Source organism: Oryctolagus cuniculus, chromosome Y (genome assembly GCF_051225735.1).
Source record: "Oryctolagus cuniculus isolate XC-2025 breed Fujian yellow rabbit chromosome Y, ASM5122573v1, whole genome shotgun sequence".
NCBI classification, from domain to species: Eukaryota; Metazoa; Chordata; class Mammalia; order Lagomorpha; family Leporidae; genus Oryctolagus; species Oryctolagus cuniculus.
In genome coordinates this window covers 2651972-2678600 of record NC_142889.1, presented here as the reverse complement: position 1 = coordinate 2678600, position 26629 = coordinate 2651972, and the positions used below count along the sequence as shown (strand labels likewise).

Here is a 26629-nt window from a genome sequence, read left to right as displayed (position 1 = left end):
GACATGTACTAGAAGCTTCCATTTCTACTCTAGTCCTTTTAGATCATGATAATACCCTCTATACATATGCTCTGCATATATTAAGTGATGATTAGAAAATCTGCATTTAGCCACTTGAGGAAAAATTCTCACAGAATCCTGTCAAGCATCTCCATGAAATCCTAAGCCTCCTAGACTTCTTGGCTTCTTCTCAGTCCATCTGATCAAGTCATCCAAGAATCCAGTCACCTACCTATCCACCCATTCATACACTCATGAACATACCAACTCATCCAAACATAACAACTACCCATCCATCCACAACCAGTCACCTACCTATCCACCCATTCATCCACTCACATACAACCACCCATTCATCCACACAACTATCCTTCCATCCACCCACTAGTCCAGCTATCCATCAGTCCTACTATCCCATGAGTTCATTGACCCTTGTGTATTTTTGAACATTAATTAATGATCTATCTTTCTAATGTCATACACTGTCTTTTGGTGTAGAAGCAGACCCAGTGCCTGCTCTCCAGGCACATAAAATTTGGCAGTAGAAAATTAGTTGACGAGTTAAAATAAACCTGGAGAAATTGACATAGAACCTGAGTAACACTTTATAAGTTATTTTTTTTATTTATTTAATTTTTGGACAGGCAGAGTGGACAGTGAGAGAGACAGAGAGAAAGGTTTTCCTTTTGCCTCCAATGGCCGCCACGGTTGGCGCGCTGCGGCCAGCGCACCACGCTGATCCGATGGCAGGAGCCAGGTGCTTAACCTGGTCTCCCATGGGGTGCAGGGCCCAGGCACTTGGGCCATCCTCCACTGCACTCCCTGGCCACAGCAGAGAGCTGGCCTGGAAGAGGGGCAACCGGGACAGAATCCGGCGCCCCCACCGGGACTAGAACCCGGTGTGCCGGCGCCGCTAGGCGGAGGATTAGCCTAGTGAGCCGCGGTGCCAGCCAGGATATGATTCTTAAAGCAGTGAGTTAAAGCTATCTATTATGTTCCCTTGATGTCTCTGTTAAATCCTAATTATTTAAAAATAGCTGAGTTTTTATTTAGAGCTGTGGGTTATTTAAATATGTGCTTTTTTTTTTTTCCAAGCATTTGAATAGTCACCTTGTAACAAGGATCAGATTTGGTCTATATGATGTCATGATGTTAAAGAATTTTATTTCAACCAGATATTTTAGATTTTGAGCTTTCTTGACATCCTTGACAGTCATTCAAAAAATCAAAATTCCAAAAATTTACACTTTGACAATTCCAGATGTGCTCCTGGAAATTTCAAAGACATATGTCTCATCATAGAGAGACACAACTAATCAGGCTATTTGGATTATATTAGAAGTACTGTCAAGATGTGAAGTGGTGCTAAATTTTAAGTTTTATAATATAAAATGCTACTGATATAAATGTCTGAATGTTAAAAAGTTTAATGATCTTGTGTTACTAAATTAATGGTCATCTTAATGAGAAAGGCCCTGAGGTCTAAAAGGATTAGATGCTTTCTAAAATCCTACAGGTGCTTTTGAAAATACTGTGTGGAGTTAGCAAGTGCCTCTTGTTGGTTGATGTGTTTATAATTTTAAACATGGCTATTTGAAGTCTTGTCATCCACAGTTTTATATATCAGATTTTCTGCTCATGAAACTAAAACATTGTTGATTCTGTGTTTAGCTGCCCTCCCATAGCTTCTGATGGACTTTTTCCAGTTACTTCTATTGTATTCAGTACTATGGGATGGTTCTGTAAACAGATGAAGCCAATAATGCACTACAGGTTCCAATTCAGAGAAAGCATGGTTAATACAGGCTACTTAGAGCAGAAAGTAATTTGAATCAATTAGTAATTTAAAAAACAAAGAGTTTAAGAAGCTATTACTGAAGCTGCTTTATTGTCCTATCTTGTATGTTATGTTACATGTGTGTACATATTGTTTGTCTACATGGGATAATTTATTAAGAACTCTGTTTTAATTGGCTTATAGATAAAAGATTGCTCATAAGTTTAAACTGCTAAATTAATCAGATACATTTTGATTCATGTGACCTGAGTCTGGATCAGATGTTTTAAACTTGGTGGTAGAAAGAAACTAACACAGTTTTTTTTTTTTTTTTTAAGATTTATTTTATTTATTTGAAAGAGTTACAGAGAGAGGTAGTGACAGAGAGAGGGTCTTCTACCCACTGCATCACTCCCCAGATGGCTGCAACAGCCAGAGCTGCGCCCATCCAAAGCCAGGAGCCAGGAGCCTCTTCCAGGTCTCCCACGTGGGTGCAGGGGCCCAAGGACTTGGGCCAACTTCTACTGCTTTCCCAGGCCACAGCAGAGAGCTGGATCAGAAGAGGAGCAGCCAGGACATGAACTGGTGGGATACCAGCACTGCAGGCCAAGGCTTTAACTCACTGTGCCACAGTGCCAGCCCCCACCATTTTTATATGTTTGTGCTTGAATTTACTGGCTAAAAAAGCTATACCATGTTAGATATTTAAGAGATGTTTCCAAATACAAGTATCATTAAAATGTATAGAAGTTTTCATTTGATATTGTTACCATCAGCAAGTGATCTGGGACTTGCTCCCTTATTTCTCTATTCTCTTCAAGGTAGGAAACTGACTATACTGAAGGACTCTCTAGGATGCACGATTTGATCTTTACATATAATAAAAGGGATGGCAAATATATTCTGTAACAGCATACCCAAAATTAAAGCTTAAATTATAATTTTATCGCTTGGATTACTTTGCCATCAGCACAGTAAACAGTCAAAATCTCCCTTTCAGACCAGAAAGGTTGTAAAGTAAGGACATAGCTTTCCTCATGGGCATGAAATAAACCTTTATCAGAACATGTCTGTAATTACAGACTGTAAATTACAGATTTGAGATGGGACTTGAGCACCCCCTTTGACTTGCATCCTCTGGCCTGGTTTAACAAAAACTGGAAGGAAGAGAGCTAGGCTTCAGAAGCAATGTAAAGATGGGTGGAAGGCCTATTAAATGTAGCTCTGTACAGTGATCTGCCATTAGAGACCCAACAGGCCAGTCCACTGCAGTGGCTTTCTTTCTTTCTTCTTCTTCTTCTTCTTCTTCTTCTTCTTCTTCTTCTTCTTCTTCTTCTTCTTCTTCTTCTTTTGACAGGCAGCGTGGGCAGTGAGAGAGAGAGACAGAGAGAAAGGTCTTCCTTTTGCCGTTGGTTCACCCTCCAAGATGGCCGCCGTGGCTGGTGCACCGCGCTGATCCAATGGCAGGAGCCAGGTACTTCTCCTGGTCTCCCATGGGGTGCAGGGCCCAGGCACTTCGGCCATCCTCCACTGCACTCCCTGGCCACAGCAGAGAGTTGGCCTGGAAGAGGGGCAACTGGGACAGAATCCGGCGCCCCGACCAGGACTAGAACCCGGTGTTCCAGTGCTGCAAGGCGAAGGATTAGCCTAGTGAGCCGCGGCGCCGGCCCACCACAGTGGCTTTCAATGAGGTAAGCCTGGACTTTAATAGAAATCAGCTCATTAAGAGCCCTGGCAGCTCTGCCAGCCAAGAGTTGGATCACTGGAAATGGACCTGCCCTGGAGTTGAAGGATACCCAGGTGAGAGTCATGGATCTTATTGGCTCTAAGCTGAAAAGTCTTTCACTCAGCCCAGCTTCCAAGGTGACCACTGCTGCTGAAGGGGTGGCCAAGCAGGGTCTGCAACATTACAGGCAGAACTGTAAATTTCCTGTTGGAGATGCCATCTGCCTTTACCTGGCCAACTCTCCTCCCAGGCCAGCTGGTAATGGAAGTCAACAGGGTGCCTTCCCCAAGGAGGTTCACACCTCTCTTAAAATGTACCCCATGTAAAGAGATAGATGAGTCTGGGCCTCATAACTGACAGGACCATAAAGCCCAGCAGATTATCAAGCCCCTTCTGTCAGGTTCTATTTGCCTCTCAATCAGAGAACTTATTTGTGGCTTAGACAGCAGCTTCCTTAGGTCCTCCACTAGTAACTCTTCTAGACCCTGTCTAGCCCACTTGGGGCCTCATTCCTTTGTAATCACAGCCTCTACTCTAACATCAGTGGCTCTACTCCCAACCCGTGTGTACTGATGGTCCTCTCTCCCACTCAATGTTGTATGATTGTTCAGGATTTTCTCCACAGACAAATCCCTCTACTGATTACCTGTGTGGTCCTTGGGAAAGAGCAGATGAATGTTATACCCACAGGAGCCAGAGATTGGACGCTGACTACCTTCAATTCTGCTTAGCTGTGCAGCATTACTTCCCTTCTGAATAAAAAAATAATAAATAAAAAAAGAGAGAGATTTACCATGCCTAACCTGGGAGTGTCACCTTTGGCATACCCTTAACCCTGAGGAACCAAACAGGCTCTCAGGCCACACCTATCTCAAGCCTCTAAGGCTCCATCAAAAGCAGACAGTCCACTTAATACAGTCATAGTATAACAAGAAAAAAACACCACAGCAAGGGAAGAAGCATCCAAAGAGTATCCACAATGCCAAGCAACAAATGCAGAAACCGAGGAAACAAGATCAAGGAAGACATTATGGCACCCCCAAAATGAACAAGACACCCCAATTCAAGATTATGAAGATGATGAGATAGAAGAAATGAAAGATAGAGATTTCAAAAAATTTATGATAAGAACATTTAGAAGTTTTCAAAAGCAAATCCTTGAACTACAGAAATCCTTACTGGACAGGATTGAAAATCTCTCTCATGAAAATGAAATTTTAAGGAAGAATCAAAATGAAACACAGAAACTAGTAGAACAGGAAAGTGTGATAGTGAGGCGAAACCAAAATGAAATGAAGAGCTCAATAGATCAAATGACAAACACATTAGAAAGCCTTAAAAACAGAGTCAGTGAAACAGAAGAGAGAATATTGGGCTTAGAAGACAGAGCACAGGAAAACATACAGTCAAACCAAAGAAAAGAAGAGGAAATTAGAAATCTAAAAAATATTGTTGGGAATCTACAGGATACTATTGAAAAAACCAACATTCGAGTTCTAGGAGTTCCTGAAGGCATGGAGAGAGAGAAAGGATTAGAAGGCCTTTTTAGTGAGATACTAGCAGAGAACTTTATGGGTGTGGAGAAGGACAGAGACATCCTAGTACAGGAAGCTCATAGAACCCCCAATAAACATGACCAAAAGAGATCCTCACCACGACACGTGGTAATTAAACTCACCACAGTGAAACATAAAGAAAAGATCCTAAAATGTGCAAGAGAGAAACGTCAGATTACTCTCAGAGGATCTCCAATTAGACTCACAGACTTGTATGCCAGCAAACAGGGAAATCTATCAGAAATGGAGAGATTCCTGGACACATACAATCTACCTAAATTGAACCAGGAAGACAGAAAACCTAAATGTTCAGGATCACTAGCACTCAGGGAAATGCAAATCAAAACCACAATGAGGTTTCACCTCACCCCAGTTAGAATGGCTCACATTCAGAAATCTACCAACAACAGATGCTGGCGAGGATGTGGGGAAAAAGGGACACTAACCCCCTGTTGGTGGGAATGCAAACTGGTCAAGCCACTATGGAAGTCAGTCTGGAGATTCCTCAGAAACCTGAATATAACCTTACCATACAACCCAGCCATCCCACTCCTTGGAATTTACCCAAAGGAAATTAAATTGGCAAACAAACAAGCTGTCTGCACATTAATGTTTAGTGCAGCTCAATTCACAATAGCTAAGACCTGGAACCAACCCAAATGCCCATCAACAGTAGACTGGATAAAGAAATTATGGGACATGTACTCTATAGAATACTATACAGCAGTCAAAAACAATGAAACCCAGTCATTTGCAACAAGATGGAGAAACCTTGAAAACATCATGCTGAGTGAAATAGGCCAGTCCCAAAGGGACAAATATCATATGTTCTCCCTGATCGGTGACAACTGACTGAGCACCAAAGAGGAAACCTGTTGAAGTGAAATGGACACTGTGAGAAACGGTGACTTGATCAGCTCTTGTCCTGACTGTTGATGTACAATGTAATACTTTATCCATTTCAGTATTTTTTCTTTTTTTGTTCTATTACTATTGGTTGAATTCTGTAATTAACACACAATTCTTCTTAAGTGCTGAAACTTAACTGAAAAGTGATCACTGTTAAACATAAGAGTGGGAATAAGAGAGGGAAGAGATGTGCAATTCGGGACATGCTCAAGCTGACTTACCTCAAACGGTAGAGTTAGAAACATACCAGGGGATTCCAATTCAATCCCATCAAGGTGGCATGTACCAATGCCATCTCACTACTCCCGGTGATTTATTTCAGTTCACAATTGATCACACTGATAGGTCTAAGAGTCAAAGGGATCACACAAACAAGACTAGTGTCTGCTAATACTAACTGATATAATCAAAAAGGGAGAGAACCATCCAATGTGGGAAGCGGGATACACAGCAGACTCATAGAATGGCAGATGTCCTAACAGCACTCTGGCCTCAGAATCAGCCCTTAAGGCATTCAGATCTGGCTGAAGAGCCCATGAGAGTATTTCAGGCATGGAAAGCCAAGACACGGTGGCAAAAAAAAATGACCTCCATGAAGGATCTCTGTGAGTGAGATCCCAGTGGAAAGAATGGGCCATCAAAGAAGGAGGTACCTTTCTCTGAAGGGAGGAGAGAACTTCCACTTTGACTATGACCCTGTCCGAACAAGATCGAAGTCGGCAAACTCAAAAGGCTTCCATAGCCTTGGCGACTCATGACTAGAGCCTAGGGTGATTACTGATGCCATAAACAGGAGTGTCAATTTGTTAAGTCAACAACAGGAGTCACTGTGCACTTATTCCTCATGTAGGATCTCTGTCCTTGGTGTGCTGTACATTGAGATTTAATGCTATAACTAATACTCAAACAGTATTTTTCACTTTATGTTTCTGTGTGGGAGCAAACTGTTGAAATCTTTTTTTTTTTAATTTTTTTTTTGACAGGCAGAGTGGACAGTGAGAGAGAGAGATAGAGAGAAAGGTCTTCCTTTGCCGTTGGTTCACCCTCCAATGGCCGCCGCGGCCGGCGCGCTGCGGCCGGCGCACCGCGCTGATCCGATGGCAGGAGCCAGGAGCCAGGTGCTTTTCCTGGTCTCCCATGGGGTGCAGGGCCCAAGCACCTGGGCCATCCTCCACTGCACTCCCTGGCCACAGCAGAGAGCTGGCCTGGAAGAGGGGCAACCGGGACAGAATCCGGCGCCCCAACCGGGACTAGAACCCGGTGTGCCGGCACTGCTAGGCGGAGGATTAGCCTAGTGAGCCGCGGCGCTGGCCTGAAATCTTTACTTAATGTATGCTAAACTGATCTTCTGTATATAAAGAGAATCGAAAATGAATCTTGATGTGAATGGAAGGGAAGAGGGAGTGGGAAAGGGGAGGGTTGCGGGTGGGAGGGATGTTATGGGGGGGAAGCCATTGTAATCCATACGCTGTACTTTGGAAATTTATATTGATTAAATAAAAGCTACAAAAAAAAAAACAGACTAACTTAAAAAAATTGAATAGAATTATGTTCTAGCAATTATTAATGCATTTGCTTTGACCCTGAGAATGCAATGTATTAATACATTTCTTTATAAAATATAAAATGAAATAAAGTTAACTTTCAAATATTCAATGTGAAGTTTCATATCAAATGACTGGAACTTCATAAACTATACAACTAATAGTAGACTAGCCTCCTGTCAATATAAAATATTTACTATAAAACTATATTTTGAAAAGAAAAAAAATCATAAAGTTGAACATGTCATTTTATTGTTCAAGTAATAGAATTTCAGTTATTTTTTCAGAACTGATGAACATAACACCTTTCCGTGTCTAATTTTCATTTAGTCGAAGGTCAGTTAAAATTAGGATATTGGTATATTGAGGATGGTTGATTAGTTGACATTGGCGGGGAGGCAGCAGTTCTACTAGCTATCATTGGCATAGTGAACCATGGATTGCTTGCTGTTAACGTGCTAGAAAAAGGACCCACAATTGTTGCTAAAGAAGGATGTCTAGGTGCAAAAACAGGACGGTTTGCCATCAGTCCAAAATAATTATTCTGTACTGGAGACAATATTTGAAATTGGGAAATAGAAGTTGTAGTTGTCACAACATTCAGGATATGGCCATGTGCTTGAGAGTAGGTGCTATATGAATGCCTATGAGAAGTGGTCATTTGATTTAAAAGAGCATGTTGATTTGTTACAAATTGTACTGATGGTGCAATTAAAGTTGATGATGGAGTCAAAATATTACTTGTCACTGGATCATTTGAATTAGCAATTCTGTGGCTAGTAGGAGGCACATTTAAATTTGTAGAAGTTGAAAGTAACCTTTCTTCATTAGTTTCTGTAGATGAGCTAGGATTTTGAGTATGCACATACTCGCCTGCACTGTGGTATGTCTTGTCAAGATTGTGAACTAAAGAAGCAGATGGTGGAGATGTGTGTTTAATCCCAACTCTGCGCTTCATTCTTACTAGAAGTTGGGGACATCCTCGCTTAAAATTTGGATTCTGATAGAACAGTAACTGAAACCAAAGGAGAAAGCATTTAGTGATACTTCAAACCAAGAGTCACAAATTAATATATATGAATATATGCAATCTATGAATAAATGAATAGATAAAATTATTAAATCTAAAATATCAGGTTCAACATAATTACAACAAATAAAACTTGATTATTCCTAAATGTAAAAGTTAGCAAACATTTAAATATGATAACCGTTCCACTAAACTGACCTTAACTTCTTTGTGTGGAGCTCATTGATAAGATTCAAAATAACTAGTAACATTGCTTATATTTTTGAATTTCAAACTTTCTTCTCATAAAAATTTAATGTTGATCCAGCTAATTTTAAACTTTGTGTCTTACTCCATAAATAAATATATTAAGTGAGGTACAAACTAAACTTAGTTGTGATGCCTACATTAGTTGTAAGTGAATATGTTGAATACCTTGCTAAAAACAGGTATGTTGTTTTCTTCTTCCAGAAAGTCAGTCAGGGATGCAGATCTTTGGAAATCTTGTCGTATTTTTCTAAATCCATAAAGGTTAAGCTGTCGAACTAAACTTTTCATGCTGTCTGCTTCAAATATCTTAAAAGGGGTCTTTCTTTCCAACACTTCTTTCTTAAAGTATTCTTCATTTATCACAATAGAAGTCCCATTTTCGTCCCACCAAATTGACTTAAATTGATCACTTTCAACTATCTTCCAAAGTTTTACAGGAAAGGTCAGAGAAACAAAATCATTCCCTTCTGGGGTGTCAGACATACAAAGTGTATAGCGTGGTCTTTTTATCAAGGGTCCTTCAGATAAAGCTTGAAAGGCATTTTCTTCAACTACAGACCTTAAATCCAAGTCATTATCAATTGTGGGATACCAGCCTGGAGCTTCAGTGGTGTTTTCTGAATCAGTTGTTCCACTCTGAGGAGAGACACCTTGAACTTCTGAGGGAACCTGGGCCATCTCAAATAAATTTTTCTTTGGCTTCTGCCTGGTTTTGAGAACTGAGGCCTCAAATGTTGCTTTAGTAGACTTACACAAGACTAGCTGATGTCAACCATCACCATGGTCCTGAGTTACTGTGACATCATAAGAGGACTTGTCTCTTAGCAATGCAAATATGACTTTCTGCCTAATGTTGGTTTTCCTCCCTGCAAAACAAGTTAAAATAAAACATTCACAGATAATTTACACAATACACATGTTGCAAAGTCTTGTCGCAGCAAATATTTTGGTTAAATAAAATGGATAAAATGCCTAAATTAGAAGTTTTCCCTTCTTTCTAGCTACATTCTTTACTAAACTTTCATAAGTTGAATGATTCCTGCATGCCAGGAATAAATTTGACTTGGTCCTGATGCACATTCTTGCTGATACATTGTTGGATTTAATTATATCGTACTTTGTTGAGGACTTTTGCATCTATATTCATCAGACATTGCTCTATAATTATCTTTCCTTATTGTATCTTTTTCTGGTTTTAGAATTAGGTGATGCTGGCCTCATAAAAGGAGTCTGGGATAATATCCATGTTTTCAAAAGCTTGAGAACAATTGGAATCAATTTTTCTTTGGATCATGTTCAGCATTGAAGTCATCCAGTCCTCAGTTTCTCAATGTCGTGGAGGGTCTTTATTAATAATTCAACTGCTGGGTACCAAAAAGTATGCTGTGCCCAGATCATTAGATCCCTGCAGAGACCCCCAGAGTGTCGATCACACCGAACTGCAAAAGCAAGGTTTATTCAGGAGTACAAGCCGCGACAGGGACCCCATCCAACCAACCAGCACAGCAGAGGAAGGAGTGAGGCCCCGATCTTTCTTAGGGAGAGTTTTTAAAGGGAAAAAGGGCTACATCAGCAGGAAAACGGAGTTACATACAACATGGAAGCTTTGGATACAGGGAGTCACAGGGGGGCTTACAGCACAGAAGCTTTGGATGCAGGGAGTTACTTTGTTCAGCAATCTCTACTGTACTGAAGCCAGAATCCACTTCCTTGACTTCACCGGGAACCTGTCAGTCTGCTGCCAGGACCTCACTCCCTGAGGCTGCCCTGTGTGGCCCTGATGGTACCTAGACCTGACAGCCTGTGCCCAGAACCCAACTTCCTGTGGCTGTGCTGAGTAGCATTGACTGTACATGTCAATCTGTAACAGGAACCCCACATCCTTAGGTCTGCAGACTGCTCCTGATGGGACTGGAAACCTGTCTGTCTGTGGCCATCACACCAACTTTTTGCTCCCCTGCCTGCCCATGAGTGGATCAGGAACCTGTGAGTCTGAGGCCAGAACCCCACACTCTTAGCCTCCCTGCCAGACCATAAGGACCAGGAACATGTAAGTCTGCAGTCAGAACCATATCTCCTTTGTTCCCCTGCCTGGCCTTACTAGACCGGACCCTGTCAATCTTCAGTCATAACCCCATGTTCTTAGCTCCCTTGCCTGCCCCTGATGGACCCGCAACCTGTCAGTCTCCCGCCAGAACCCCACCTCCTTGGTTCCCCTTCCTGCCCCTGACTGGACTAGGAACCTGTCAGTCTGCGCCCAAACCCCAAGGCCTTAGCTCCCCTGCCGGCCCACAACTGGACCGGGAAACTGTCACTCTGCCGCCAGAACCCCACCCCCTGGGCGGTCCTGCCTGCCCCAGACTGGACGGGACCCTGTCAGTCTCCCGCCAGAACCCCACCTCCTTGGCTCCCCTGCCAGCTCCTGACTCGGACCAAAAGCTGCCCGTCGTCAACCAGAACCCCGCATCCCTAGCTCCCCTGCCTGCCCCTGCCTGGACCGGGAACCTGTCAGTCTCCCGCCAGAAACCCACCCCCTTAGCTCCCCTGCCTGCCCCTGATTGGACCGGGATCATGTCAGTCACCCGCCTAAACCCCAGCCCCTCGGCGCTCCTTCTGCCCCTGAGTGGACGGGGAACCTGTCAGTCTCCCGCCAGAAACCGCACCCTCTTGGGGCTATTTCTGCCCCTGACCGGACGGGAAACCTGTCAGTCTCCCGCCTAAACCCCACCCCCTTGGCGCTCCTTCTGCCCCTGACTGGACGGGGAACCTGTCAGTCTCCCGCCAGAAACCCACCCCTTTAGCGTTCCCCTGCCTGCTCCTGAATGGATGGGGAACCTGTCAGTCTCCCGCCTAAACCCCACCCTCTTGGCGCTATTTCTGCCCCTGACTGGACGGGGAACCTGTCAGTCTTCCGCCTAAACCCCACCCCCTTGGCGGTGCTGCCTGCCCCTGACTGGACCGGGATCCTGTCAGTCTGCCGCTCAAACCACACCCCCTTGGCGCTCCTTCTGCCCCTGACTGGACGGGGAACCTGTCAGTCTCCTGCCTAAAGCCCACCCCCTCGGCGTTCCTTCTGCCCCTGACTGGACGGGGATCCTGTCAGTCTCCCACCAGAACCCCACCTCCTTGGGTCCCCTTCCTGCCCCTGACTGGACCAGGAACCTGTCAGTCTGCGCCCAAACCCCAAGCCTTAGCTCCCCTGCCGGCCCACAACTGGACCGGGAAACTGTCACTCTGCTGCCAGAACCCCACCCCCTTGGCGGTCCTGCCTGCCCCAGACTGGACGGGACCCTGTCAGTCTCCCGCCAGAACCCCACCTCCTTGGCTCCCCTGCCAGCTCCTGACTCGGACCAAAAGCTGCCCGTCGTCAACCAGAACCCCGCATCCCTAGCTCCCCTGCCTGCCCCTGCCTGGACCGGGAACCTGTCAGTCTCTCGCCAGAACCCCACCCCCTTAGCTCCCCTGCCTGACCCTGCCTGGACCGGGAACCTGTCAGTCTCCCGCCAGAAACCCACCCCCTTAGCTCCCCTGCCTGGCCCTGATTGGACCGGGATCCTGTCAGTCTCCCGCCTAAACCCCAGCCCCTCGGCGCTCCTTCTGCCCCTGACTGGACGGGGAACCTGTCAGTCTCCCGCCAGAAGCCCACACCCTTAGCTCCCCTGCCTGCCCCTGCCTGGACCGGGAACCTGTCAGTCTCCCGCCAGAAACCCACCCCTTTAGGCTCAATGCCTGCCCCTGATTGGACGGGGTTCCTGTCAGTATCCCGCGTAAGCCCCACCCCCTCGGTGCTCCTTCTGCCCCTGAGTGGACGGGGAACCTGTCAGTCTCCCGCCTAAACCTCACCCCTTTAGCGTTCGCATGTCTGCCCCTGACTGGACGGGGAACCTGTCAGTCTCCCGCCTAAACCACACCCTCTTGGTGCTATTTCTACCGCTGAATGGATGGCGAACCTGTCAGTCTCCCGCCTACACTCCACCCCCTTGGCGGTGCTGCCTGCCCCTGACTGGACCGTGATCCTGTCAGTCTCCCGACAGCACCCCACCCCCTTGGCGCTCCTTCTGCCCCTGACTGGACGGGGAACCTGTCAGTCTCCCGCCTAAACCCCACCCCCTAGGCGGTGCTGCCTGCCACTGACTGGACCGTGATCCTGTCAGTCTCACGCCAGCACCCCACCCCCTTGGGGCTCCTGCTGCCCCTGACTGGACGGGGAAACTGTCAGTCTCCCTCCTAAACCCCACCCTCTTGGCGCTCCTGCTGCACCTGAGTGGACCGGAATCCTGTAGTCTCCCGCCAGTACCCCACCCCCTCGACGCTCCTTCTGCCCCTGAATGGACGGGGATCCTGTGTGTCTCCCTCCTAAACCCCACCCCCTTGGCGGTGCTGCCTGCCCCTGACTGGACGGGGATCCTGTCAGTCTCCCGCCTAAACCCCACCCCCTTGGCTCTCCTTCTGCCCCTGACTGGACGGGGATCCTGTCACTCTCCCGCCTAAACCCCACCCCCTTGGCGCTCCTTCTGCCCCTGACTGGACCGGGAACCTGTCAGTCTCCCGCCAGCACCCCACCCCCTTAGCGCTCCTGCTGCCCCTAACGCGACCCGGAAGCTGCCGGAGGGCGCCTCCTCCCGCCCTCTGCACTGCCGCTAATTACTTTTTCCAGTGCGCGCTCAGAACGCCACCTCCTTCCTCGCCGGTGGCTGCCTGGCCTCCCTGGACGAGTGAGGCGCAGGTCTAGGTTCAGAACCTCGCCCTCTGCCCGGCCCTGACTGGCTCTGCTGGATGAGGAGGAACAGTCCGGCCTGTCCCGCACGTGCTGGGCGCGGGCAGGCAGCGTGGCAGAAGACAGGTTCTGGGCTCCTACTGCGCGTTCCTCCTCCCAGACAAGGGCAGGCAGGGCCAAGCTACAGGGCGAGGTTCTGGCAGACGGACAGGCGGGTACGCGCCCGCTCAGGGGCTGCCAGGGACGTGCGCGGGACACAGACCCGAAGCTGCCCCGTCCGGTCCGAGCTGGACATGGGCGGGACGACTGCCGCGTGGTGCGCGCAGACGTCACTTCCCGCGTCCAGTCAGGAGCCGCGAAGGGCGTGGCTCGAGGCGGTTCCTTTCCACACCATTTCCGCCCCGAGCCGCAGAAACAGGGCGACACAACCACTCAGCATCTGATTGGCAACGGAGTCTGAGACCGCGTGAAGCCAATGGCTGCCCGACCTGTCACTCAGACGAGCCCAGCCGCAGAGCGCCCTGCCGCTGAGGCTTTGGGGAGTTGTAGTCTCCCCGGTCCACCCTGTCCAAGCAGAGGGTGGCTGGACAATTGAAATCAGGAAATATGGCCCACAGGTGACAGACGAAAAATGATCATTTAGGTCAGGAAAATTAGGCCTCAGAGGTTTTTTTAAAAGAAGAGAAAGAAGACAGCTGGGTTGAAACACGGTTCCTTTCCACACCATTTCCGCCCCGAGCAGACGCCTCCGAAACAGGAAGCACACACCCACCCCGCGTCTGAGCGGTTCGGAGTCTGAGACCGGGGAAGCCATTGGGTCGGCTACCTGTCACTCAGGCCAGCACAGCCCACACGTAGAGCGTCGCCGCCGCCGCTGAGGCTTCGGGGAGGTGGAAGTCTCCCCGCCCCGCTCTGTGCAAGCCGAGCGTGGCTGGACAATGTGAAACCAGGGAATATGGCCCACAGATGATAAAAGAAAAATGATAACTTAGGTCAGGAAAATTAGATCATAGAGCTTTTATTTTTTTTTTTCCAAGAAAAGGAGAGATCTGGGTTGAAACGGTGTCCTTTGAAGACCATGTCTGCCCCGAGTCGCAGAAACAGGACGCACACACCAACCCGGCCTGTGATTGGCCCCCGGGTCTGAGACAGGGGGAAGCCATTGGCTGCCCGACGTGTCACCCAGGCGAGTCCTGCCCAGACGGAAAGCGACGCTCTCGCTGAGCCGTTTGGGAGTTGTAGTCTTCCCGCTCCTCCCTGTCCAAGCCTACTGTGGCTGGACGGTGTGAAACCAGGACATATGGCCCACAGATGATAAAAGCAAAATGATAATTTCGGTCAGGAAAATTAGATCAAGGAGCTTTTTTTAAAAGAAAAGAGAGGAGAGAGCTGTGTGAAATGCGGTTCAGCACCACTTCCGCCCGAGCCGCTGAAACAGGAAGCACACGTCCCCCCAGCCTCTGATTGGTCCCCGAGTCTGAGACCGGAGAAGCCATAGGCTGTGCTACCTGTCACTCGTACGAGCCCAGCCCAGTCGTAGAGCGCCGCATCCGCCGCCGCTAGCGCTCTTGGCAGCTATAGTTCAGGGCTGCGTTCAGACAAGGCAAGTGTGCCTGCACAATTTGAAATCAGGAAAGATGGCCCAAAAATGATAAAAGAAAAATGATAACTTAGGTCCGGAAAATTAGATCATAGAGCTTTTATTTTCAAGAAAAGAGAGAAGTGAGTTGGGTTGAACGTGGTGTGTTTCAAGACCACGTCCGTCGGGAGCCGCAGATACAGGAAGCCCGCAACCACCCAGCATCTGATTGGCCCCCGGGTCTGAGACGCGTGAAGCCATTGGCTTGCGGACCTGTCACTCAGGAGAGTCCAGCCCAGACGCAAAGCGACGCTCTCGCTGAACCGTTGGGGAGTTGTGGTCTCCCCGCTCCGCCCAGTTCAAGCCTAGCGTGGCTGGGCAATGTGAAACCAGGAAATATGGCCCACAGATGATAAAAGGAAAATGATAGCTCAGGTCAGGAAAATTAGGCCTCACAGCTTTTTTTTTTTTTTTTTGAAAGAAAAGAAAGCTTTCTCAGCTCTTACATATAGAATTTCCACCCCGAGCAGACGCCTCCGAAACAGGAAGCACACACCCACCCCGCGTCTGAGCGGTCCGGAGTCTGAGACCGGGGAAGCCATTGGGTCGGCTACCTGTCACTCAGGCCAGTACAGCCCACACGTAGAGCGTCGCCGCAGCCGCTGAGGCTTCTGGGAGTTGTAGTCTCCCCGCCCCGCTCTGTGCAAGCCGAGCGTGGCTGGACAATGTGAAACCAGGGAATATGGCCCACAGATGATAAAAGAAAAATGATAACTTAGGTCAGGAAAATTAGATCATAGAGCATTTATTTTCAAGAAAAGAGAGTAAACCCCACCCCCTCGGCGCTCCTTCTGCCCCTGACTGGACGGGGAACCTGTCAGTATCCCGTCTAAACCCCACCCCTGTAGCGTTCCCCTGCCTGCCCCTGACTGGACGGGGATCCTGTCAGTCTCCCGCCTAAACCCCACACCCTTGGCGCTATTTCTGCCCTGACTGGACGGGGAACCTGTCAGTCTCCCGCCTAAACCCCACCCCTTGGCGGTGCTGCCTGCCCCTGACTGGACCGGGATCCTGTCAGTCTCCCGCCTAAACCCCACCCCCTTGGCGCTCCTTCTGCCCCTGACTGGACGGGGAACTTGTCAGTCTCCCGCCTAAACCCCACCCCCTTGGCGGTGCTGCCTGCCCCTGACTGGACCGGGATCCTGTCACTCTCCCGCCAGCACCCCACCCCCTTGGCGCTCCTTCTGCCCCTGACTGGACGGGGAACTTGTCAGTCTCCCGCCTAAACCCCACCCCCTTGGCGGTGCTGCCTGCCCCTGACTGGACCGGGATCCTGTCACTCTCCCGCCAGCACCCCACCCCCTTGGCGCTCCTTCTGCCCCTGACTGGACCGGGAATCTGTCAGTCTCCCGCCAGCACCCCACCCCCTTAGCGCTCCTGCTGCCCCTAACGCGACCCGGAAGCTGCCAGAGGGCGCCTCCTCCCGCCCTCTGCACTGCCGCTAATGACTTTTTCCAGTGCGCGCTCAGAACGCCACCTCCTTCCTCGCCGGTGGCTGCCTGGCCTCCCTGGACGAGTGAGGCGCAGGTCTAGGTTCAGAACCTCGCCCTCTGCCCGGCCCTGAGTGGCTCTGCTGGATGAGGAGGAACAGTGCGGCCTGTCCCGCCCGTGCTGGGCGCGGGCAGGCAGCGTGGCAGAAGACAGGGTCTGGGCTCCTACTGCGCGTTCCTCCTCCCAGACAAGGGCAGGCAGGGCCAAGCTACAGGGCGAGGTTCTGGCGGACGGACAGGCGGGTACGCGCCCGCTCAGGGGCTGCCAGGGACGTGCGGGACACAGACCCGAAGCTGCCCGGTCTGTTCCGAGCTGGACATGGGCGGGACGACTGCCGCGTGGTGCGCGCAGACGTCACTTCCCGCGTCCAGTCAGGAGCCGCGAGGGGCGTGGCTCGAGGCGGTTCCTTTCCACACCATTTCCGCCCCGAGCCGCAGAAACAGGGCGACACAACCACTCAGCATCTGATTGGCAACGGAGTCTGAGACCGCGTGAAGCCAATGGCTGCCCGACCTGTCACTCAGACGAGCCCAGCCGCAGAGCGCCCTGCCGCTGAGGCTTTGGGGAGTTGTAGTCTCCCCGGTCCACCCTGTCCAAGCAGAGGGTGGCTGGGCAATGTGAAACCAGGAAATATGGCCCACAGATGATAACAGGAAAATGATAGCTCAGGTCAGGAAAATTAGGCCTCACAGCTTTTTTTTTTTTTTTTGAAAGAAAAGAAAGCTTTCTCAGCTCTTACATATAGAATTTCCGCCCCGAGCAGACGCCTCCGAAACAGGAAGCACACACCCACCCCGCGTCTGAGCGGTCCGGAGTCAGAGACCGGGGAAGCCATTGGGTGGGCTACCTGTCACTCAGGCCAGTACAGCCCACACGTAGAGCGTCGCCGCCGCCGCTGAGGCTTCTGGGAGTTGTAGTCTCCCCGCCCCGCTCTGTGCAAGCCGAGCGTGGCTGGACAATGTGAAACCAGGGAATATGGCCCACAGATGATAAAAGAAAAATGATAACTTAGGTCAGGAAAATTAGATCATAGAGCTTTTATTTTCAAGAAAAGAGAGAAGGCTAGCGCCGCGGCTCACTAGGCTAATCCTCCGCCTTGCGGCGCCGGCACACCGGGTTCTAGTCCCGATCGGGGCGCCGGATTCTGTCCCGGTGGCCCCTCTTCCAGGCCAGCTCTCTGCTGTGGCCCGGGAGTGCAGTGGAGGATGCCCCAAGTGTTGGGCCCTGCACCCCATGGGAGACCAGGTTAAGCACCTGGCTCCTGCCATCGCATCAGCACTGTGCACTGGCCACTGCGCCCCACCGCAGCGGCCATTGGAGGGTGAACCAACGGCAAAAGAAAGACCTTTCTCTGTCTCTCTCACTGTCCACGCTGCCTGTCAAAAAAATAAAAGGCGGCGCCGCGGCTCACTAGGCTAATCCTCCGCCTAGCGGCGCTGGCACCCGGGTTCTAGTCCCGGTCGGGGCGCCGGATTCTGTCCCGGTTGCCCCTCTTCCAGGCCAGCTCTCTGCTGTGGCCCGGGAGTGCAGTGGAGGATGGCCCAAGTGCCTGGGCCCTGCACCCCATGGGAGACCAGGAAAAGCACCTGGCTCCTGCCATCGGATCAGCGCGGTGCGCCGGCCGCAGCAGCCATTGGAGGGTGAACCAACGGCAAAGGAAGACCTTTCTCTCTGTCTCTCTCTCACTGTCCACTCTGCCTTCAAAAAATAAAATAAAATAAAATAGAATTAAAAAAATAAAATAAAATAAAAATAAGAAAAGAGAGAAGTGAGCTGGGTTCAAGACCATGTCTTCCCCGAGTCGCAGAAACAGGACGCACACACCAACCCGGCCTGTGATTGGCCCCCGGGTCTGAGACAGGGGGAAGCCATTGGCTGCCTGACGTGTCACCCAGGTGAGTCCAGCCCAGAAGGAGGGCGAGGTCGGCGGCGAGGCTTCCGGGAGTTGTAGTCTCCCCGCTCCGCCCTGTCCAAGCATAGGGCGGCTGGACAATGTGAAATCAGGAAATATGGCCCACAGGTGACAGACGAAAAATGATCATTTAGGTCAGGAAAATTAGGCCTCAGAGCTTTTTTTAAAAGAAGAGAAAGAAGACAGCTGGGTTGAAACACGGTTCCTTTCCACACCATTTCCGCCCCGAGCAGATGCCTCCGAAACAGGAAGCACACACACACCCCACGTCTGAGTGGTCCGGAGTCTGAGACCGGGGAAGCCATTGGGTCGGCTACCTGTCACTCAGGCCAGTACAGCCCACACGTAGAGCGTCGCCGCCGCCGCTGAGGCTTCGGGGAGGTGGAAGTCTCCCCGCCCCGCTCTGTGCAAGCCGAGCGTGGCTGGACAATGTGAAACCAGGGAATATGGCCCACAGATGATAAAAGAAAAATGATAACTTAGGTCAGGAAAATTAGATCATAGAGCCTTTTTTTTTTTTTCCAAGAAAGGGAGAGATCTGTGTTGAAACGGGGTTCCTTTCAAGACCATGTCTGCACCGAGTCGCAGAAACAGGACGCACACACCAACCCGGCCTGTGATTGGCCCCCGGGTCTGAGACAGGGGGAAGCCATTGGCTGCCCGACGTGTCACCCAGGCGAGTCCAGCCCAGACGCAAAGCGACGCTCTCGCTGAGCCGTTTGGGAGTTGTAGTCTTCCCGCTCCTCCCTGTCCAAGCCTCCTGTGGCTGGACGGTGTGAAACCAGGACATATGGCCCACAGATGATAGAAGCAAAATGATAATTTCGGTCAGCAAAATTAGATCAAGGAGCTTTTTTTTTTAAAAGAAAAGAGAGAAGAGAGCTGTGTGGAATCGCGGTTCAACACCACTTCCGCCCCGAGCCGCTGAAACAGGAAGCACACGCCCGCCCAGCGTCTGATTGGTCCCCGCGTCTGAGACGGGGGGAGCCATTGGCTGTGAACTCGTCATTCTGCGCCCAGAACCCCACCCCCTGAGGCTCCACTGCCTGCTCGCGACTGCACGGGGAACCTGTCAGTCTGCCGCCAGGACCCCACCCCCTTAGCTCCCCTGCCTGCCCCTGATGGGACGGGGAACCTCTCGGTCTGCAGCCAGAAACCCACTGCCTTAGGATCCACTGAATGCCCCTGACTGGATGAGGAACCTGTTAGCTAGCATCTAGAACCCCCACTCGCCAGCTCCCCACATGCCCCTGACGGTACTTGGAACTGTCAGGCTGCGGCAGGAAACCAGGGTCCTTAGTTCCCCTGCCTGTCCATACTGGGCCGTCCATACTGTCAGGCTGCAGCCAGAACCCCCACCCTCTTAGGCTCCACTGAGTGCCCCTGACAGGACCGGACACCTGTCAGTCAGCACATAGAACCCCACCTTGTTAGTTCCCCAGCATGCCCCTGAGAGGACTGTGATCTCGTCAGTCTGTGGCCAGAACCCCACATCCTCAGCTCCCCTGCCTGCCCCTGATGGGACCAGGAAACCTCAGTCTGTTCAGAACTCCACCCCCTTAGCTCCCCTGCCTATCCATTCACGACCAGGAACCGGTCAGTCTGCCACCATAACCCCACCCCCTTAAGCTCCACTGAGTACCCCTGACTGGACAGGGAACCTGTCAGTCTGCAGCCAGAACCCCACACCCTTTGCTCCCTCGCGGGTCCACTGACTGAACCAGAAATCTGTCAGTTTGCTATCAAAACCCAGCCCCTTAGCTCTCCTGACGCCCCTAACGGCACCCGGAACCTGCCAGTCTCCCGCCAGAACCCCACCTCCTGGGCTCCCCTGCCCTCCCCTATCTGGCACAGGAACCTGTCAGTCTGCCGCCAGAACTGCACCTGCTTAGCTCCCCTGCCTGCCCCCGAGGAGAATGGGAACCTGTTGGTCTGCGGCCAGAAACCCACCTCTTGGTTCCCTGCCTGCCCCTGACTGGACAGGGGAACTGTCGGTCTGCAGCCCAAACCCCACACCATGAGCTCCCTCGCCTGCCCATGACAGGACCAGGAACCTGTCAGACTGTGACCAGAACCACACCTCCTTAGGCTCCCCTGTCTGCCCCTGACTGGACCAGGAACCTGTCAGTCTGCAGCCAAAGCCCCACCCAGCTTGGCTCCACTGAGTGCTCTTGACAGGACCGGGAACCTGTCAGTCTGTGGCCAGAACCCCACGTCCTTAGCTGCCCGCCCGCCTTTGATAGACCTGGAACCTGTAGTCTGCAGAAAGAACCTCACCACCGTGCCTCCCTGTCCTACTCCACACGCACATGGAACCTGTAAGTCTGCCGCCAGAACCCCACATCCTTAGCTCCTTTGGCTGCCCCTGATGGGACCAGGAGCCTGTCAGTCTGCATGCAGACTTCATGTCCTTAGCTCCCCTTATTGCCCCTGACTGGACCAGGAACCTGTCAGTGTGCAGCCAAACCCCACATCCTTAGCTCCACTGCCTACCCCTGTTGGAAATGGAACCCGTGAGTCTGTGGCCAGAACCCCACCCACTTTGGCTCCCCTGCCTGCCCTTGACGGGACTGGGAACCTGTCAGTTGCGGCCAGAACCCCATGTCCTTAGCTGCCCTTCCTGCCCCTGACTGGACCGGGAACCTGTCAGTGTGCAGCCGGAACCCCACATCCTTAGCTCCACTGCCTGCCTCTGTTGGACCCAGTACCTGTAAGTCTGCGGCTAGAAGCCCAGCTCCTGGGCTCATTTCCCGCCCCAGATGGACCCGGAATGTGTCAGTCTGCCACTAGAACCCTAACTTCTTTGCTCCCCTGACTTGCCCCTAACGAGCAGGAACCTGTCAGTCTGCAGCCAGAACCCCACCCTCTAGTCTCTGCTGAGTGCTCCTGACAGGACCGGGCACCAGTCAGTCTGCGGCCAAAACTCCACCCCCTTAGCTCCCTTGCCTGACCATACTGGACCAGGAATCTGTCAGTCTGTGGCCAGAACCACACGTAGCTAACTCCCCTTCCTGGCGTCACTGGACCGAAACGTGTCACTCTGAGGCCAGAACCACCCTCCTTGGCTCCCCTGACTGCCACTGATGGGACCGGGAACCCATCAGTCTGCAGCCAGAACCCCAACCTTGAGGCTCCAGTGAGTCCCCCTGATGGGACTGGGATCCTTTCAGTCTGCGGACAGAACTCCACCCCTTAGCTCCCAGGCCTGCCCCTGACTAGACCAGGAACCTGTCAGTCTGTGGCCAGAACCCCACCTCCTTGGCTCCTCTGACTGTCCCTGACTGGACTGGGAACCTGTCAGTCTGTGGCCAGAACCCCACCTCCTTGGCTCCTCTGACTGTCCTGACTGGACCAGGAACCTGGCAGTCTGTGGCCAGAACTCCACTCCTTAGCTCCCCTGCCTGCCCCTGACTGGACCTGGAATCTGTCAGTCAGTCTGCGGAAGGAACCCCATGTCCTTAGCTCCCTGCCTACTCCTGATGGGACCAGAGACCTGTCGTCATTCTGTGGCCAGAACCCCACCTCCGTAGGCTACGCTGCCCGCCCCTGACTGGACCAGGAACTTGTGAGTCTGCAGCCAGAACCCCACCCCATCAGCACCCCTCCCTACCCTTGATGGACCTGCAACTGTCACCAGTGGCCAGAACCCCGCTTCCTTAGGCTCCCCGGCCTACCTGTGACGGGACTCGGAACCTGTCAGTCTCGACCAGAGCCTAACCTGCGTGGCTCCCCTGACTTTCCCTGAGGGGGCCAGGAACCTGTCACTCTGTAGCCAGAACCCCACCTCATTGGGCTCCCCTGACAGCAATGGGAACCTGTCAGCCTGTGGCCAGATCCCCATGTCCTCAGCTCCCCTGCCTGCCCCTGATAGACCTGAACCTGTCAGTCTGTGGCCAGAACCAACCTCCTTGGCTCCCCTGACTGCCCGCGATGGGACCAGGAACCTGTCATGCTGCTGCCAGAACCTTAGCCAGAACGCCTTAGCTTCCCTGCCTGGCCATATGGACCGGGAACCTGTCCATGTGCGGCCAGAACCCCACATGCTTAGCTCCCCGGCTTGTCCCTGACTAGACAGGGAACTGGTATGTCTGTGGCAGGAACACCATCCTCATACACTACCCTGCCTGCCCCTGACTGGAACCAGAGCCTGTCATTCTGCGGCCAGAACCCCACCTCCTTGGCTCCCCTGACTGCCTCTTTCTGGCCTGAGAACCGGACAGTCTCGGACTACAACCCCACCTCTTGGATCCCCTGCCGGCCCTTGATGGAACTGGGAACCTGTCCGTCTGGGGCCAGAACCCCACCTCCTTGGCTCCCCTGCCTGCCGCTGATGGGACTGGTAGCTTGCCAGTCTAGGGCCAGAAACGCCGTCTTTGGCTCCCCTGCCTGCCCCTGACAGGTCCGGGAACCTGTCAGTCTGCGGCAGGAACCCCAAGTCCTTAGCTCTCCTGCCTGCCCCTGACTGACCCAGAACCTGTCACTCTGCGACAGTTCCTGATCCAGTCAGGGGCACTCAGTGGATCCTAAGGGAGTGGTTTCTCCGCCATATCTGAATGTGAAAGTCCAGCTGGGTGCAGAAACTAGGGAAGAACAGACAGTGCACACATCTGGTCAGATGGCAAGTGTGTGACATTCAAGATGGTTTACAAAGTGGCCCACAACAGGTGATCTCTCCCTACCTCTTCATGTAGCGTGCCTTCAGACACTAACCCCTGGCTCACAACTTGAAGTCTATAAAGGACGGAGACCCTCAGCTATCACTGAGTGGCTCAGAGGACACTGCATGGCTTGTGCTCAATCACTTGTGTCCCTGTTCAAAGCACAGTTTATGAAAATAATCATACAAGCCGGCGCCGCGGCTCACCAGGCTAATCCTCCACCTGCGACGCCAGCACACCGGGTTTTAGTCCCGGTCAGGGCACCGGATTCTGTCCCGGTTGCCCCTCTTCCAGGCCAGCTCTCTGCTGTGGCCCGGGAGTGCAGTGGAGGATGGCCCAAGTGCCTGGGCCCTGCACCCCATGGGAGACCAGGAGAAGTACCTGGCCCCTGCCATTGCATCAGCGCGGTGCGCCGGCCGCGGCGGCCATTGGAGGGTGAACCAACGGCAAAGGAAGACCTTTCTCTCTGTCTCTCTGTCTCTCACTGTCCACTCCTGCCTGTCAAAAAAAAAAAAAAAGAGGCTATCAGCAAAAACCAAGACTCGTTCAAGGTGGTGAAGACCGCGCGTACGTTTCGGGAGTCTTATTTCAAGTTTTAATTCTTCTGCCAACACACTCATGGTAATCCCAGGCTGGTTGCTCTCGTTTCTGAATCGATGTGTCACCCACTGCGCCTCCCTCGTCTGGGCACTTCATCACTCACTCACTGAAGTTGCTGTTCAGAGTGTCCGCTGTGTCCTGTTCTCTCCTGCTCTAAAGTCACTGAGGAGACAGTACTGACGACGAAGCTGCAAACCCTTTCAAGAAGCAAACGTGTCTATACACGACCATGTTTTCAAGGCATTTCCGATGGATCTGACTGCCTGTCAAAAAAAAAATAAAAAAAAAATAACTGAGATATTGGGGGTCTTGGTATTAGAAGATGAGCAAACTTTGTAGTTATGAATCTGCCTTGTCCAACGTGCTCTACACGCCACGTTGATGACCCTCCTCTCCCTGAGAGAAGAGCCAGCCTGAGCCATGGAGTGAGTGGAGCAGAAAACCAGGTTAAAGGATTACACAACGCAGAACCGGTCAAGTCGGTTTTTCCCATCGAGAGACAGAAACTAGAGTGACCTCCCTGGAGCTCTCAAGGTCACGTCTGGGTGCCTGGGCACGAAAAAAGCTAAAAAAATCCAGGTTCTGGAACATTCTAGGACATTCTAGAATGTTCCGGGATCCCTAGAATTTTTCCGAGGTGTTCTAGAATGTACCAGAACATCACCAAGTGAGTCTGGGGGGATTCTGGGATACAGGTCTGAGTAGAAGTTTCCCGGCTGGGTGTGACGGGTGTCCTGGTGCCGGCCTGGCCCTGCGGACATTGACGTGACATCCCGCGCCCACCGGGGCTGCGGAAACTTCCAGCACGTCGGCAGAGGGTCTCAGACCCCCCAGGACGCTCGCTGGGTTCTCTGGAACATACTGGAACATTCTACAACATTTCAAGACCCCAAAGACACTCACCAAGCGGTCCAGGGCATCCTACGAACATTCTAGAAAATTCTACGTCATCCGCCAGTATTCCGGAACACTCCAAGACCAGGCGCTCTAGAATACTCTAAGGCCCCGAGGACGTGCGCCGGGCTCTCTGGACGTGTTCTGGAACATTCTGGAACATTCCACAGAATTCCTCGCGATTCCAAGGACATTCCCTGGGCATTCTAGAACATTCTGGAATCCTGGAAACACCCACCAGGGGTTCTGGAAAATTCCAAGGCCCAAGAACGCACGACAGACTCTCCCAGAATTCCCTGGGAGCACTGACCATTCCGGAACGTCCCTGGTGTCCACCAGGATGTTTGCACAACCTTCGGCCCCGCCAACTCCTCCCCCAGCCCTGGCAATAAATAGACGCCGGGTCCCCGCCGGCTCAGACGACAACGAAGACGATGGTGATGAAGATGACGGTGACGAAGGCTCTCCTCCTCGCCCTCACGGTGGGCGTGGCCTGTGCGGACATCGACCCTGCCCAGGTATCATAAATTTGCATCATTAGTTCCCAGTATTAATTCTCGTCATGAATTCATATCATTTCTTCACATCATTACTTCGCATCACTAATTCGCATCACTACTTTGCGTTGTTTCTTCAGCCGTATCATTAATGCGCGTCATTTCTTCACCTCCCTGAAAGGAGCGGCCGAGAGCCGCCATAAAATGGCCTTAATAAAACAGTCCTGGGAAATGGGGAGTAAACTAAGTTCACAGAGAAAGCAGATAGCTACTAGCCAGAGATAAGGGCTACTAGCCAGAGATAAGGGCGACAGAACATCCTGGTATGCACATAAGCCCCCTCCCCTGTGCTTGTTCAAGCTTAACAAAGAAACCGCGAGACACGTAGGGCACGTAGCCACCCCTTTCTGCTCTTCAAGGACCCCCTCCCCTTGTCCAAGCTTAGACACGTAGGGCATGTAGCCCCGGTTTCTGTTCTCTCCTCCTCCTCGACGACCTCCTCCCCTTGTAGTTACCCAATAAACTTACGCCACCCTATGGTATGTTAATTTTGTGGTTTTGCCCCTTAAAAGCTGTGTGAGATAGCTGCTCGGGGCTCCTCTCGCTTGCTTGCTGCTTGCAGCAGTAGGGGGCCCATTTGCGCAAATGAAATAAAAATTACCTCCTGCTCTATTGCATCGTCTGGTCTGGAGTCTGTGTTTCTGGGGTCGTCACAAGAGGACACCGCTTTTGGGGTCCTACACTCCCCAGCTCTCTGGGCCCTGGCGCACCTCCGCCATGGCCTCCGACAACCTGGAAATGATCCTGGAGGATGGGCCACTCCGGATGCTGTTCCGCGAGATGGAGTGCAACGAGGACTGCAACGCCCTGAACGTCTTCTTCTATGTCAAGTGAGGGGCGGGGCCAGGGGAGACAAGCCGAGGCCACAGACAGAGAGCCAGGGGGGAGCAATCGAGCCCAGAGAGCGGGGAAGACAGGCGCCGCCAAGCCCAATCGATCCCAGAGAGAGAGAGAGAGAGAGCAGGCCAGGGCGACCAGCCGAGCCCAGAGAGAGAGATAGCAGACAGGAGTAGTTGAGCCCAGAGTCAGAGAGCATGTGGGCTAGAGGGGAGTAATGGAGCTGAGAGTGAGCAGACAGGAGTAGTTGAGCCCAGAGACAAAGAGCAAGCTAGGGGGGACCAGCCGAGCCCAGGGAGAGTGAGCAGACAGGAGTAGTTGAGCCCAGAGTCAGAGAGCATGTGGGCTAGAGGGGAGTAATGGAGCTGAGAGTGAGCAGACAGGACCAGCCGATCCCAGAGTCAAAGAGCAGGCCATGGTGGACCAGCCGAGCCCAGAGAAAGAGTAGACAGGAGCAGTTGAGCCCAGAGTCAGAGAACAGGTGGGCTAGAGGGGAGTAATGGAGCTGAGAGAGAGCAGACAGGACCAGCCGA

At 51.7% G+C, this 26629-nt stretch overlaps 2 protein-coding genes across 2 annotated transcripts in view; both read right to left on the bottom strand.

Annotated features, from left to right (window-relative positions):
- Nucleotides 1-9469, bottom strand: part of LOC149119110 (heat shock transcription factor, Y-linked-like) — a 57457-nt gene extending 47988 nt beyond the window's left edge. Inside the window, exons 1-2 of the mRNA XM_089325268.1 lie at nt 8957-9469; nt 8024-8527 (exon numbers count right to left, since the gene is read on the bottom strand). Of these exons, the coding sequence (XP_089181394.1) occupies nt 8024-8527; nt 8957-9469 (1017 nt within the window). The remainder of the gene's footprint in view (nt 1-8023; nt 8528-8956) is intronic.
- A 719-nt stretch (nt 9470-10188) lies between these two features.
- The window catches only part of LOC149119109 (heat shock transcription factor, Y-linked-like), a 143700-nt gene continuing 127259 nt past the window's right edge, over nt 10189-26629 (bottom strand). Inside the window, exon 3 of the mRNA XM_089325267.1 lies at nt 10189-10196. Within this exon, the coding sequence (XP_089181393.1) occupies nt 10189-10196 (8 nt within the window). The remainder of the gene's footprint in view (nt 10197-26629) is intronic.